The following is a 14,770-nucleotide window of genomic DNA, read 5'->3' on the forward strand; positions in this document are numbered from 1 at the left end:
GTGCTCATTGGGACCTTTCATTGGCTCTACAACAACTCCCCTATTTTTTTCTGTCTTGGTTTTCATGCGCTCTTTTTCTTCCTCCATCTCTCACTTTCCCTCCTCCTTCTGCTTTCCTCGCCTGTAGTTTCCTCACACTTTCTCCTCCCCAGCTGCTGTGTTAGTCTTGTTTTCAGTCTTCAAACCTAGATACATATTCATGTGCTCACACAATCACACACACACACAAAACATAATGGTTACGAATGATTATGGCGCTCACACTCCGAGTCTGAATGGTAACCCATCACCTCGCAGACTCGCTCTGGCAGCATCTGCGGTGGTGGTGAACACCTGTCGTTCTTTTGGTGCTGTGTGGACTGAGATTGGTTGGGGTACTCATAGTCCTGAGAAGAGAAATAATATTCAGTGTGTGAATGAGAATGTGGTTTGTCTGCGTTTGTACGTGCTAAAAGCATGCATACCCCTTTTACCACACAGGAACTAGTAATTATGCCATAAAAATATGTGGTGAGCATATGTGTATATTGTAATTAACAGTGTACTACAAAGAGATATCTAATAAGTGTTAATATTTATTTGCTGGTGTGTCTACATTCAGTCATGCATGGCTCATTATGGGACGAGAAAGTGGATTTGTGTACGTGCACACAGTTTCATAAGATGTTGAAATTTAAATCTTTAAAAATTGGACCATACAAATGCACAGTCAAATGAAAAGAATGCATATGCACATTTCTGCCTTAGTGCATCCACAATGTTTTAGTTGTGACTCTTTTAAGTTTTACATATGTGACCCCTGGAAATTTACACATCCTTGTGACTTCACTGAAAATAAAACACACTGCAATTAGCAAATCTTACAGTTACAGTGGGGAAAATAAGTATTTGATCCACTGTCAATTTTGCAAGTTTTCCCACCTACAAAGAATGGAGAGGTTTGTAAATTTTTATCATAGGTACATGTCAACTGTGAGAGACAGAATCTAAAAAGCAAATCCAGATAATCACATATTGTATGATTTAAAACAATGAATTAATTAATTAATTAACAAGGACAAAGAGGAAGTGGAGCAGGAAGTGGATGATGATGAATATTCCATGTAAAGAAATTACGAGTAACTGAAGTGGACGACAAAGTGGAACAGGAAATGGGTGACAAAGAACAGGAAGTAGAACAGGATGCACAGGTAGTGGAAGTACATGAAGAGGAATCAGAAGAAAAGGAAATGTAAAATGATGAACAGGAAGTGGACACTGACAAAAAGGAAATGGAACAGAGAGTGGATTGCAAAGAGAAAGTGGAACAGGAAGTGGATAGCAAAGAGGAAGTGATGACAAAGTGGAAGTGGAACAGGAGGTGGATGTTGCCAACGAGGAAGCGGAACAGGAAGTCAACATTGACAAAGACGAAGCAGAACCGGAAGTTGGCATCGACAAGGAGGAAGTGGAACAGGAAGTTGGTGGTAAAGAGGAAGTGGACAACTATTAACAGGACATGGACAATGACAAAGAGGAAGTGGAACAGGAAGTGGATATCGGTGAACAGGAAGTGGACAATAGTGAATAGGAATTGGAACAGAAAGCAGATGGCAAAGAGAAAGTGGAACAGGAAGTGGACATTAACAAAAAGGAAGTGGAACAGGAAGTGGACAATGGCGACAAGGAAGTGGTACAGGAAGTGGACGACAAAGTGGAAGTGGAAGGCAAAGAGGAAATGGAACAGGAAGTGGACAGTGGTAAAGAGGAAGTGGATGATGAACTGCAAGTGGATGGCAAAGAGGAAGTGGATCAAGAAGTGGACATTGACAAAGAGGAAGTTGAACAGGAAGTGGAACAGGAAGTGGATGGCAAAGAGGAAGTGGAACAGGAAGTGAACATTGACAAAGAGGAAGTGGAACAGGAAGTCAATATTGACAAAGAGGAAGTGGAACAGCAAGTGGGCGGTAAAGAGGAAGTGGACAATAACAAAGAGGAAGTGGAACAGGAAGTGGATGACAAAGAGCAAGTGCAACAGGAAGTGGACATTGACAAAAAGGATGTGGGGCAGGACATCAAAACTGACAAAGAGGAGGTGGAACAGGAAGTCAACATCGACAAAGAGTAAGTGGGCGGCAAAGATGAAGTGGACAGTGATGAAGACGAAGTGGACAATGACAAAGAGGAAGTAGACAATGACAAATAAGAAGTGGAACAGGAAGTGGATGGCAAAAAGCAAGTGGAGCAGGAAGTGGACATTGACAAAGAGGAAGTGGGGCAGGAAGTGACCAATGATGAACAGGAAGTGGATGATAAAAGGAAGTAGATAACAGTCAACAACAGGAAATGCATGATGACAAAGAGGAAGTAGAACAGGAAGTGGATAGCGAAGAGGCAGTAGAATAGGAAGTGGACAACAACAAAGAGGAAGTGGAACAGGAAGTTGACATTGACAAAGAGGAAGGGGAACAGGACGTGGGTGGCAAAGAGGAAGTGGAACAAGAAGGTGACAAAGGCAAAGATGAAGTGGCCAATGATGAACAGGATGTCGAGAATGGCAAACAGTAAGTGGACAGTGAGAAAGAGGAAGTGAAACAGGAAGTGAACAATTATACACATCCACTTCTGTTCATAATATGGTACTAATACACACACACACACACACACACACACACACACACACACACACACACACACACACACACACACACACACACACACACACACACACACACACACACATATATATATATATATAAAGCTTGCTGATGATTCCACAAAACTTGTAGAAACTTTGATTAAAGAATGCTAATTTTTAGAATTATTTGTCCCAGTGAGATATGACTGAGAATAGAAGGAAAGAAAGTGTCAAAGTAATAAAAGAAAGAAAGAAAATAAATCAAACAGCTAATCATGGTGTGCATAGATTAGGAGGGATCAATCTTACATTATCTGAAGAACAAAAATAAATAAATGAGAGAATCAGCTCAGTTATTACTTGAAATTGTTGATGTTCTAATAAACTGTGTGCGAGCTGCATAAGTTGGGAGTGGCAAGATGGCCACCAGTTTGCTTCAGCGGATTGCACAGAGTGTGGGCCATTGAGCTATCCGGTAATATAGAGATCAGTAGGAACTGGTCAATGACAAGAGGAACAGGTTAACAGGAGGTGGACAACAGTGAACAGGAAGTGGAACAGGAACTGCATGGCAAAGGAAGTAGAACAGGAAGTGGACAACAAAGAACAGGAAGTGGACAATGGTTCAATTTCAATTTATTTTCATTTATATAATGCCAAATCACAACAGAGTTGCCTCAAGGCGCTTCACACAAGTAAGGTCTAACCTTACTAACCCCTAGAGCAAGCACACAAGCAACAGTGGTAAGGGAAAACTTCCTCAGAGGAAGAAACCTCAAGCAGACCAGACTCAAAGGGGTGACCCTCTGCCTGGGCCATGCTACAAACATAAATTACAAAACAATTCAGAAAACAAAAATACAGAAGAACAAAAGAAATACTAAGGTGATCGCCGGCCACTAGCCCTAAGCTTCACTAAAAGACCCAGAATTTATATAAAGTTGAGGCCGCGGCCCACTCTGTTTCCTATTAAATTAATTTCAAGGAGTAAAAAGCATAGTAACATACTATGCCAGTATGCTAGACATACAAAAGGGAAAATAAGTGCATCTTAAGTCTGGACTTTAAAATCTTTACAGAATCTGACTGTTTTATTGATGCAGGGAGATCATTCCGCAGAACAGGGGCACAATAAGAGAAAGCTCTGTGACTCGTAGACTTCTTATTCACCTTAGGGACACAAAGTAGTCCTGCACCCTGAGAGCCCAAAGCCCGGGCCGGTACGTAGGGTTTAATTAGGTCAGCTAGGTAGGGAGGTGCCAATCCGTGAATAATTTTATAGGCTAGTAACAGAACTTAATTTAAGATGAAACTAAAATATAATGTCAATGTTGTGTAAAAAGACAAGTCAATCGCTTTTAAATAAATTTTCAGTGTTTGTATGAGATTTCTTTCTGGTGTAAGCCTTTAGAAGAGAAGGTGGGATGTAATGTTCACTATGTCAAGAGTAAAGAAGAAAAGAATATTGTAACTTGAATAGTGCTTGTGTTCCAGTCAAACTATAAGCATGCTGTGTGAAATGGTTAATGTCAGCTTTCCCTCCTTTGTCAAACACACACACACACACACACACACACACACACACACACACACACACACACACACACACACACACACACACACACACACACACACACACACACACACACACACACACACACATATCACTGCTCTCATTCTACATTCTGGTACCTCTCGCCACATATCTTTCTCTCTCTCATTTTCTCTCTCTTTCTCAATGCCACTGCTTACCCACAGGCAAAGTCATCCCAGGTTGCCATGCTCCTTCCTCTTCACCAATCAGATAGCCTCACTATACCTCCAAGTCATTTTCCAAATGTGGCTACTAATTAGGTTTCTCCTGCGATTTAGTCAATAAAAACCTTCATATTAGTGACTAATGTCCTCTAATGAGTCCATTTGTAGGCCAGCGACTAATTAGATCTGTGCTGTTTATAGATAGGCTAAACTAACTGACGGGCGTTACCAAAGCGTAGTGTCAATCAGGAATGTGTTTGAACCCAGTTCTGCTTTTAACTCATCAGCAGACCTCCTCAAACCCCCAACAAACTGATTCTACTCGTCTGGATCACAGATCAGGCGATATTTCACAGACATCTCAGCGCAAACATTAATAATCTCTCCAGGAGGACGGAATAAAATCCATTTAACACACTGACTTACAAATGTGCTTGCTCCTCCAGAGGATTTTTCTTTTATTAGTGCTGATGGTATTTCGGATTTGTGTCGAGAAGGAGGGTTTTACCCCCACTTTTTGTTAAATGTAGTGGTCATTAAAATATTCATTTCTGCAAGCTGTAGATTTTTCAAGACTTGTTACACCGCGTAGCAATCTGACAACAGAAGCCATGATAACAGAGTGAATTATCTTTGGGCCTACGGGCAACTATCAAACAAGAATCTGTGACAAAGTTTGAGCAAACCCAACTCCAATGCCAAGATACTTTCATGCAGTTGGAGTCCACATACAACCCCCCCACTCCCCCCACCCCCACCCCAACTGGATAAGGCACCGTGTGAATTTTAAAGTGAACTGCAGAGGTCTGATACTGGGACTCAATCCAATCATATGCCTTCAGGTTCCCAATACACTATCACAAGGAGAGGTTTGTCTGCGCAAACAGCTGGCGTTCTGCGATAAAAACGAAACATTTGGTTGGTGAAATCCTCTGTCCTTTTGCTCCGCTCCCTATCTCCTCATTTCAATTCAGATTGCTTCATTGGCATGAAAACGCCAACATAAAAGTATCAAGATATTCTTTATTTTCCGACTTCATGCGCAACCACGCGTCCGTGTGCGTCTATCTGTGCCAGCACAGTAGGTTATCTTAAATATTATATTTCTGATGACAAGATCAGCAAAAATATATTGGGAGAAGGAGGAATCTGTCTTTTTTTTCTCTCTTCAACACAAAACAGTCTTTCAGTGACAATAAGCCAACTGAATGATGATTTATTGTCATTACAACAAGTGCAACGAAATTATCTTCACACCCAATTACCACAAAAATACAGCAATTAATCCACAATTATTACTGGTTGAACGTAATAATGGCACACATCCGAATTAAAACAACCGCAGATATACACTGATCATCTTTATTAAAAGCGTGAGTGTGTACGTGCATGATTTTATTTAGTAAGTTCAATGTAAGTGCATAATATAATTGTAAATATATTATAAATACATGGATGACACGAGAGAGGGAAAAACCCTATTCCCATTGTGGTCCATTTAATTTAATTTAACCAGGTTTCTCCCATTGAGATTGAGACCTCTTTTGCAAGGGAGACCTGGACAATTATAAAGTTTCCAAGTCAGCTAAACTGCACGTCTTTAAATGTGGCACCCCAAGGAAACCCACGCAAACACAGGGAGAACATCTAAACTCCACACAGAAAGACCACAGGTGGGAATCGAACCCATGACCTTCTTGCTGTGAGGCAACAGTGCTAACCACTAATCCACCGTGCATTTAAAAATCAAATGACAAAACATGAAAAAATGAACGAGTGAATGAATGACTAAGTTTTATTCAGCATGCACATAAACAAAATAACATAAGAATCTCTTACTAGCAAAACTAATTGAAAAAACAAGAAAAAAATTAGAAAATAGAAGTAATAATAATAATAATAATGTGTATACCATAACAAGAACCTAAACAATTTAGAATTACATTAAGACAGTTAATTAACATTAAAAAAAATTACATAATTAACAGTAAATAAAATGGTTGAGTTCCTCTTCTAAAAATTGTTGAGGTATGAGGCTCTAAAAACATTCTAGATTCACATGCTGTTCTGGAAACTTTGCATAATTTATTACCACGTATATATAAAATGTGCCGATTCAACATGCAGATCCACCTTGGATTTGCTGTGGCGACCCCGAGTGCAAACAAGGGAGCATATGAGTTGTCTTTAATTCTGATGTATGCCATTATTACGGTAAACTAGTAATAACTGTGGATTAATTGCTGTATTTTGTCTGAGGTAATTAAACGTAATTTCGTTGTTGTTGCACTCGTGTAATGACAATGAAAATAAATCTCATCTCATCTCCAAGCCCTGTGACGATGTAACCGGCAAATTGTTACTTTTCTGAGATTGAGTACTGTATTTGTTTTGTTGTTGACCTGTTAATGGTCCCTAACCCTCAGCTTGAACCCCAGTCCTGGCCTGTTCGACCTCTGCTCTGGAGCTTTCTGTGGCTCCGCCCCCCTCAGCAGCTCCAGCTTTTAACTCCTCCTCTTTCCCCCAAAGCGGACGACTGCTCTGAAAATGCATATGCACTCCTAATTGTCACCAGACGAAGTAAAATAACCCGTTTTGAATAATATAAAAAGCAGGAGGAGCTGTGCCGGGTAAGTTTTTTGGAGTTTCCTACACCTTGTTTTTGGCCCCGCGGCGGCGCAGGGTAGCAAAGGGCCAGCCGGAGGAGAAAGGAGACCGTATGATGTGGATCTGGTACCTGCTCCTTGGTTCGGGTTCCGGCTCAAGAACTGTTGGTAAGTTGTCTTTTTAAACATTATTTTTATTATAAATGTGTTTTCCGACACGGCGCGTTCACACTTCAGTGCACACGGGGGGAGGAGGAAAAAGAGGGGGCGCGCGCGGGGGGGAAGTAAAGTCTTTGAAGTATTCGCTGCATTCGAATATTTTCCACAAGTACTTCAATCCGTTGAAAGCGTGCGTATTAACGGCGCATTTCCATCCCGTTTTTTTTTTTTTTTTTTTTTTTTTTGTTAAATGCCAAGCACATCGCGCTGGGGGCATCTTTGTTTTCGCTCCTTCCTCCGTGTCCGTGATGAGGTTATTGACGGGACAATTCTGAAGGAAATCTCTACTTCAAGTTTCCTCCTCTGACAGCCTGATGACACCTTCCTCCTTCCAGCACTGTGGTCTCAGCCTTCCAAGCGTGTTGGAATACGAACTCTTAAAGTCAACTTTTCACATACCTACAATCTCGTGCCATTTTTTGATAAGGAATGAAAACAATATACTTGAAGAGGTCATTGTTCAGAATACCTTTCATTGACTTTTATGGCTGGGATTTCGATTTAAACCTCAAAGTTTCAAAATTCTTCCTTTGCCATAAGCACAATTTGGGGCTGAAACAGTTTGTTGTAGAATTCTGTGACATATACAACCCCTGGCAAAAATTATGGAATCACCGGCCTCGGAGGATGTTCATTCAGTTGTTTAATTTTGTAGAAAAAAAGCAGATCACAGACATGACACAAAACTAAAGTCATTTCAAATGGCAACTTTCTGGCTTTAAGAAACACTATAAGAAATCAAGAAAAAAAAAATTGTGGCAGTCAGTAACGGTTACTTTTTTAGACCAAGCAGAGGGAAAAAAAATATGGACTCACTCAATTCTGTGGAATAAATTATGGAATCACCCTGTAGATTTTCAGCCCCAAAACTAACACCTGCATCAGATCAGATCTGCTCATTAGTCTGCATCTAAAAAGGAGTGATCACACCTTGGAGAGCTGTTGCACCAAGTGGACTGACATGAATCATGACTCCAACACGAGAGATGTCAATTGAAACAAAGGAGGGGATTATCAAACTCTTAAGAGGGTAAATCATCACGCAGTGTTGCAAAAGATGTTGGTTGTTCACAGTCAGCTGTGTCTAAACTCTGGACCAAATACAAACAACATGGGAAGGTTGTTAAAGGCAAACATACTGGTAGACCAAGGAAGACGTCAAAGCGTCAAGACAGAAAACTTAAAGCAATACGTCTCAAAAATCGAAAATGCACAACAAAACAAATGAGGAACGAATGGGAGGAAACTGGAGTCAACGTCTGTGACTGAACTGTAAGAAACCGCATAAAGGAAATGGGATTTACATACAGAAAAGCTAAACGAAAGCCATCATTAACACCTAAACAGAAAAAAAACAAGGTTACAATGGGCTAAGGAAAAGCAGTCGTGGACTGTGGATGACTGGATGAAAGTCATATTCAGTGATGAATCTCGAATCTGCATTGGGCAAGGTGGTGATGCTGGAACTTTTGTTTGGTGCCGTTCCAATGAGATTTATAAAGATTGAAGAGAACATGTAAATTTCCACAGTCATTGATGATATGGGGCTGCATGTCAGGTAAAGGCACTGGGGAGATGGCTGTCATTACATCATCAATAAATGCACAAGTTTACGTTGATATTTTGGACACTTTTCTTATCCCATCAATTGAAAGGATGTTTGGGGATGATGAAATAATTTTTCAAGATGATAATGCATCTTGCCATAGAGCAAAAACTGTGAAAACATTTCTTGCAAAAAGACACATAGGGTCAATGTCATGACCTGCAAATAGTCCGGATCTTAATCCAATTGAAAATCTTTGGTGGAAGTTGAAGAAAATGGTCCATGACAAGGCTCCAACCTGCAAAGCTGATCTGGCAGCAGCAGTCAGAAAGTTGGAGCCAGATTGATGAAGAGTACTGTTTGTCACTCATTAAGTCCATGCCTCAGAGACTGCAAGCTGTTATAAAAGCCAGAGGTGGTGCAACAAAATACTAGTGATGTGTTGGAGCGTTCTTTTGTTTGTCATGATTCCATAATTATTTCCTCAGAATTAAGTGAGTCCATATTTTTTCCCTCTGATTGGTCTAAAAATAACCGTTACTGACTGCCACAGTTTTTTTTCCTGATTTCTTATAGTGTTTCTTAAAGCCAGAAAGTTGCCATTTGAAATGACTTTAGTTTTGTGTCATGTCTGTGATCTGCTTTTTTTCTACAAAATTAAACAACTGAATGAACATCCTCCAAGGCCGGTGATTCCATAATTTTTGCCAGGGGTTGTAGCATGAAACATTCATATTCAGGCCAGCATAGTTAAGATTAAGAAACTCTCAAATCTTACGTATTATAACCCGAATGTGTTTATGGATTAATTTCACACAATGAAAGCATGTTATAGTAGAGAAGCTTGAATCTTCAACTGGACTGGGTTGCTTGATGTGAGGATGTTTCACTTAAATCGCAGAAGCGTCCTCAGCTAAAATTTTTGCTCTGGTAGTCTGACTTCTGTCTTGATTCTTGTAGAGAAGAATAACAGAAGCCACAAAAGCTGGAGTTTTAAACTAACCAGACCCCTCCTATCGAGAGGCAGACTGCTGTAGGCTAGTGACTAAACAATTGCTCTAATTAGCACCTATTGTGCTCTCGTAGCACCCTCCTAATGACAGGGCAGCTGTCCCTCCTAATGTCCCTCCTCTCCTGATGACTCCCCTGATGACTCTCCTGATGACGCACATTATATGAATTTGTGCTTGAAGGAAAATCATTTCGGGTTTGACATCTTTGAGGGTTGATCATTTGTATTTATTTGGTGCATCTTATGATGTGCGAGAATGTCCCATTGAGATCTTTTTTTTTACAAGGGAGACCTGGACATTTTTTTTTTTTAGTTTACAATTCACCTAACCTGCATGTCTTTGGATGTGGAAGGAAGCCGGAGCACCTGGAGGGAACCTACGTAAACATGGGGAGAACATGCAAACTCCACACAGAAAGGCCACACAGGTGGGAATTGGTCCTATGAACTTCTTGCTGTGAGGCAACCATGCTAACCACTAAGCCACCATGCTTCCTACATAATGAATTCATAAGCCTAACTCATCCTAAACCATTTCATGGATTTGACTAAAACTTCATACAAGGGTTACAAATTATATCAAGGTGGGCATGAAGGCAAATCATTTGTTTGACGTAGATACCTGGACTATTGGCAAAATGGTTGTACCTGCATTAATGGTAAATGTCCATCAGGTGGAGATTTTGGTCCATTTCAAGAACCTTGAGTATTCACTGTTTTGCAGTTGTAAATCTCTGTAACTCACACGAAAGGTCGGTTTCAGCAGAGTTCTGGTTCAGGGCACAGTGTAAACAAACCTTGTGAAGGATGGATAATAAGAAAATATCGGGGCATGGTAGAAGACCATCACAGGTGCCACACTTCCTCTAGATAACCCTGTCAACTTGGGAGGACGTGTCATCATCATAATTGACCTTGATCCCGTTGGATCAGTGGCATCCACATCCACGCTAGCCATTGTGTACATGCGCTGTGAGAGGCTGGAACTCTGCTGGTGCTGCGGTACATTATGGGAAGCGCAGGTGGAAGCTAGGGGGATTATGGGAAACATTAAAGTACAGAATAGTGTTTTCACTGATGTCAGACTTAACAGCGTGGCAGCCGTTTTACCCATCTTGGTGGTATTGACGAATAAACACCCAATAGCCGAAGTGTATGTTCTACTCTCTCCGATGGCAAAAGTTTGCAAAAATGTTGCAAAAGTTTGCGTGACAGCCATGAGATACAGAAATGGACTCAGCAGTGAAGCAAGAGATGAAGGTTAAATTGATTGGTGAGGATGATGATCCGCATGAAATGCCAACATCTGTGTGGTTGGTGAGTGAGAGTTCACTGCCTGCTATTATGTACATGGACATCGGGAATTATTTATTATTTTCATGGAGCCCTATCAGAGGACTTGAGAAACTACAAAGCTTGGATGACTATAACCAGTTTGTTTGTGGCTGGGTCTGGGAAAAAATGTCATTTGTAATTGTGGAGTACAAATGGAAAACTAACTATCAGCACAGCCACAGCACATGGATTGGATAATGCTTGTTGTTCTGCCGCTTAATGTTTCCTGCTGCTCTGCCACACATGCAGGTAAAATACATGGTAAATACTTTTCATACCAAAGTGAGCTTGCTGTCAATTGTTAAATCTCAAATGTGATCTTCTGCTTTAATGATAGGTAATTAACAGCCTCAGAGCTCCCACAGGTTTAAAACAGTTTAAAAACGTTTGATTCATGATGTTTTTTGTCCACATTTTATTGTTCATTGGACATATTTTAAAATGAAATGGTCATAAATAATAGAGACCTTTTACATTCTTTTTCCTGATTCCTTATCCCTGATGCCTTATCACCTTCAGCAATCTATAGTAATGCAGGTCCATCCCTCTGTGTTACTGATTATGGCAGCACACAAATGACAGCATTTGAACTCCAGATGCTGTTATAAACAGAAGGGACACTGGAGTATGCCAGACTTACAGGTTTGTGACCTCACACAATGCTAAAATACCCTTGGCCATATAAGCATGGTCTTTATAATTTACAGTTGTTTAATTGGTGTCCCAGTGTAAAGTACATATATGTAATTAATTATACAATTATTATTTACATTAATTATTAAAATCCTGCTGTCTTACTTACAATTTGTACATGTTGAATACAACCCCTCTATCAATCAGTCAAACATAAACTATGTTTATGAGCTTTTGACAGTACTCTGACAGTCTCTGGCAGTAATAGGACTGGACTTATGCTGACCACAGATGGACAGACAGACGGACACAAAGTCTTCGCAAAACCTGATGGCCATATTTGATGGCGTCTGGTTTGTTCAACATGTTTGTGATTTTCACAGGGAAAAAGCACAAACTTTTTTCTCTTCAGATTTTATGTTTTTGTGTGAATTTAGGTTCATTATGTTAATACAGTATGCCAGAATGAAAGAAAAACACTAAAGTTACACAGGTGAGATTGTGCTGAAAAAATGACACCAAACAAGGCAAAGCAAGCAGTTTTTAAAGGTATATTATGAAGTTAAAACCAAAAGTAGTCAAAAATGGCCAATTGTACCCTGGGCTGCAGAGGGTTAAGAAGCAACATGACAGCATAAGTGAATGGTTGGTGGAAGTGGTGCTATGTTTAGAGGTCTGGAAGTGCCCGGGCCGATTCAGGCAATGGACCCAAACGCTAGGGAGCAAGACACGGAGTGGTTTACAAAAGAAAAGATATTTATTGTCAAGACAAAATAAAGATGCTGTGCTGGGGGGGCCTGCAGAATGGAGAGTGAAAATAGGGAGCTGCAGTATCCCCAGCCTGTCTTGAAGGAGAACTGAAAGTAGATGTTCATGGACCAGGACCAGGTGGAACGCATGACTCCGAGACCACGAACTAAGGGAAATGAAGACACAGATGGTGACTGAATGCACTCGTAACACTGGAAGCCTTAAACAGTCATAGTTCACAGAAGGCTTAAAATAGGGTTGTTCACAGTTCAGGGAATAATGTTCTCCTCTTAGGAAATAAGGTTTACTGTTCAGAAAGCGTTCACAGTTCATTAATTGTCTCCAGAGGTCAGAGGTCAAGTGCTGCATGTTTGTGATGCAGTTCCAATTAAGCAGGACTTAGACAGCTGGGCTCTTAACAGTTCAATATCAGAGTTTATGCAGTTCTTAGGAAGAGTTCTTGGAACAGTTCTTTATCTTAGCACAGTCACAGACAGGAACGAGTGAGAACGGGATACCACTGAGACGAGCAGGAACTTAACTGGCGTGAAGCAGAGCCGCGCTCTGAGTAGAGAGTCGAGGAGTTCTAAGGTGACTTGCTGTACAGGGGCCAGGAACCAGAGTAGCGTGGGAGCTACTCAGGAAAGCATTTGGAACACCAGAAAAGACAGTTCACTCTAATACGGGAATTAGAGAGTTGGCCAGGTTACCTTTAGTTTAGCTGCAGGAAGCTCCGACGTCTTAGGTGCATGGGAGCGGCAGGAAGACCCGGTCAAGGTCACAGAGAAGCAATCAGGCTTGGTCCTCATGGAACGGTCTGGATCATGGGTCATGGATCGTGGAAGACTCTGTCACGAACCTGGCCCCAGGAAGGTACACCAACCAAGAATCTGGCACTACTGATCAGAAAGTCTGAGTTCATATAATCTGCTGCTCATCAGCCGCTCATACACTTCAGGTGTGCGGCAGAGATGAGAGGTAAGGAGCAGCTGGTGTGGAACTCAACAGAGGACGCCATCTGGGGGAAAAACTCACACGATACAGGTTTAAAAACAAAAACCAGGGATCGGGGGGAATCGTGACACATGGTGGGTTTCGAAATCACTACTGGATGGGCCGTTGTTGATTTTCTTTGCTTTCTTAGCTGTATTTCATTTTGGAACACAAGCAATAAACTGATGTTTTCTTACAATGTATGGTTAGATGAGGGCATTTCTAAATGCAAATGACAAAACATGGGGGATTTATCAGCAGTTGCTATTTACTGAGGTGTGTACGAATAGTGTCCGCCTGTGATAAATACAGATTTATTTATTTTTTTTTGTACTTACACACATAATATATTTTATTACTATGACAGCATTTAGAAAGTTTTCCTACGCACAGCTCGGTAAATGAGGGCCCTGTCAGCTGAGCATAATGTATCTCTTGGGAATATATATTAATAAAAAACTATTTCCTAGGATTTTTGTGTGCTGAAATTCATCTGGGTTTCTTGATGCCTGGTATTGTATAAACTTTGAACATCTCAAGCCTGCTGTGCAGCAGAGTAGACACGCTGTTAGAGGCTTGTGCCGGGTGCACGTCTGCATGCTACAAAGGTTTTGTGTTATTCATCATGCTCCTCTGCATCGACCAGAAATGACACAGTGCAGCAGTGTGGGAGTAAAGACTGGCCTTTACACTTTTCTTACTCCTTCTGGGGACGGGTGTAGCAAACAAAAGTTTTTAAACAACAACTTTTCATTTAAAGCACCTCTTGAATTTATTTATTTTTTTTTTAATTATAGAATACATCTCTGTAGTTAGCATTGTTGCTGCACAAAGCGTTTAAGGCCCGGTCACAGGGCACTTAATGAAGGGCAATGAAGCCCAAACGAAACAAGAAATCTGGACTTTCGTTGACTTTTGTCATTGACTAACATAAGACGACTAATCTACAAGTTTAGCCATCGATGTGAAAACGGTGATTAGACAGATAATGTTGGGCGACTAACCGTAGTCAACTAAGTAAGTTTAGTAGACTAAAAGATTAGACTGCTTTATGAAACTGGGCCCTGGTCCTTTCTTTGTGGAGTTTGCAAGTTCTCCCTGTGTTTTGTGTGGGATCCCTCTGGGTTCTCTAAACTGATCGTAGGGATGAGTGAGTGTGTGAATGACTTTGTCTGTCTGTATCATGCCTGCAATAGACTGGTGGCCTGTCCAGGGTGTGCTCTGCATCTTGCCCAATAACTGCTGGGATAGGTTCCCTGCCTGTGACCCTGACATTGAATAACCAGGTTTAGAAAATGGAT

General features: G+C 40.9%; 1 protein-coding gene across 1 annotated transcript in view; it reads left to right on the forward strand.

The window, feature by feature from the left end:
• Positions 1 to 6,913: 6,913 nt before the first annotated feature.
• The window catches only part of ldlrad3 (low density lipoprotein receptor class A domain containing 3), a 361,175-nt gene continuing 353,318 nt past the window's right edge, over positions 6,914 to 14,770 (forward strand). The window contains exon 1 of the mRNA XM_034176853.1: positions 6,914 to 7,149. Within this exon, the coding sequence (XP_034032744.1) occupies positions 7,095 to 7,149 (55 nt within the window). The 5' untranslated portion in view covers positions 6,914 to 7,094. The remainder of the gene's footprint in view (positions 7,150 to 14,770) is intronic.

Source organism: Thalassophryne amazonica, chromosome 8 (genome assembly GCF_902500255.1).
Source record: "Thalassophryne amazonica chromosome 8, fThaAma1.1, whole genome shotgun sequence".
Lineage (NCBI taxonomy): Eukaryota > Metazoa > Chordata > Actinopteri > Batrachoidiformes > Batrachoididae > Thalassophryne > Thalassophryne amazonica.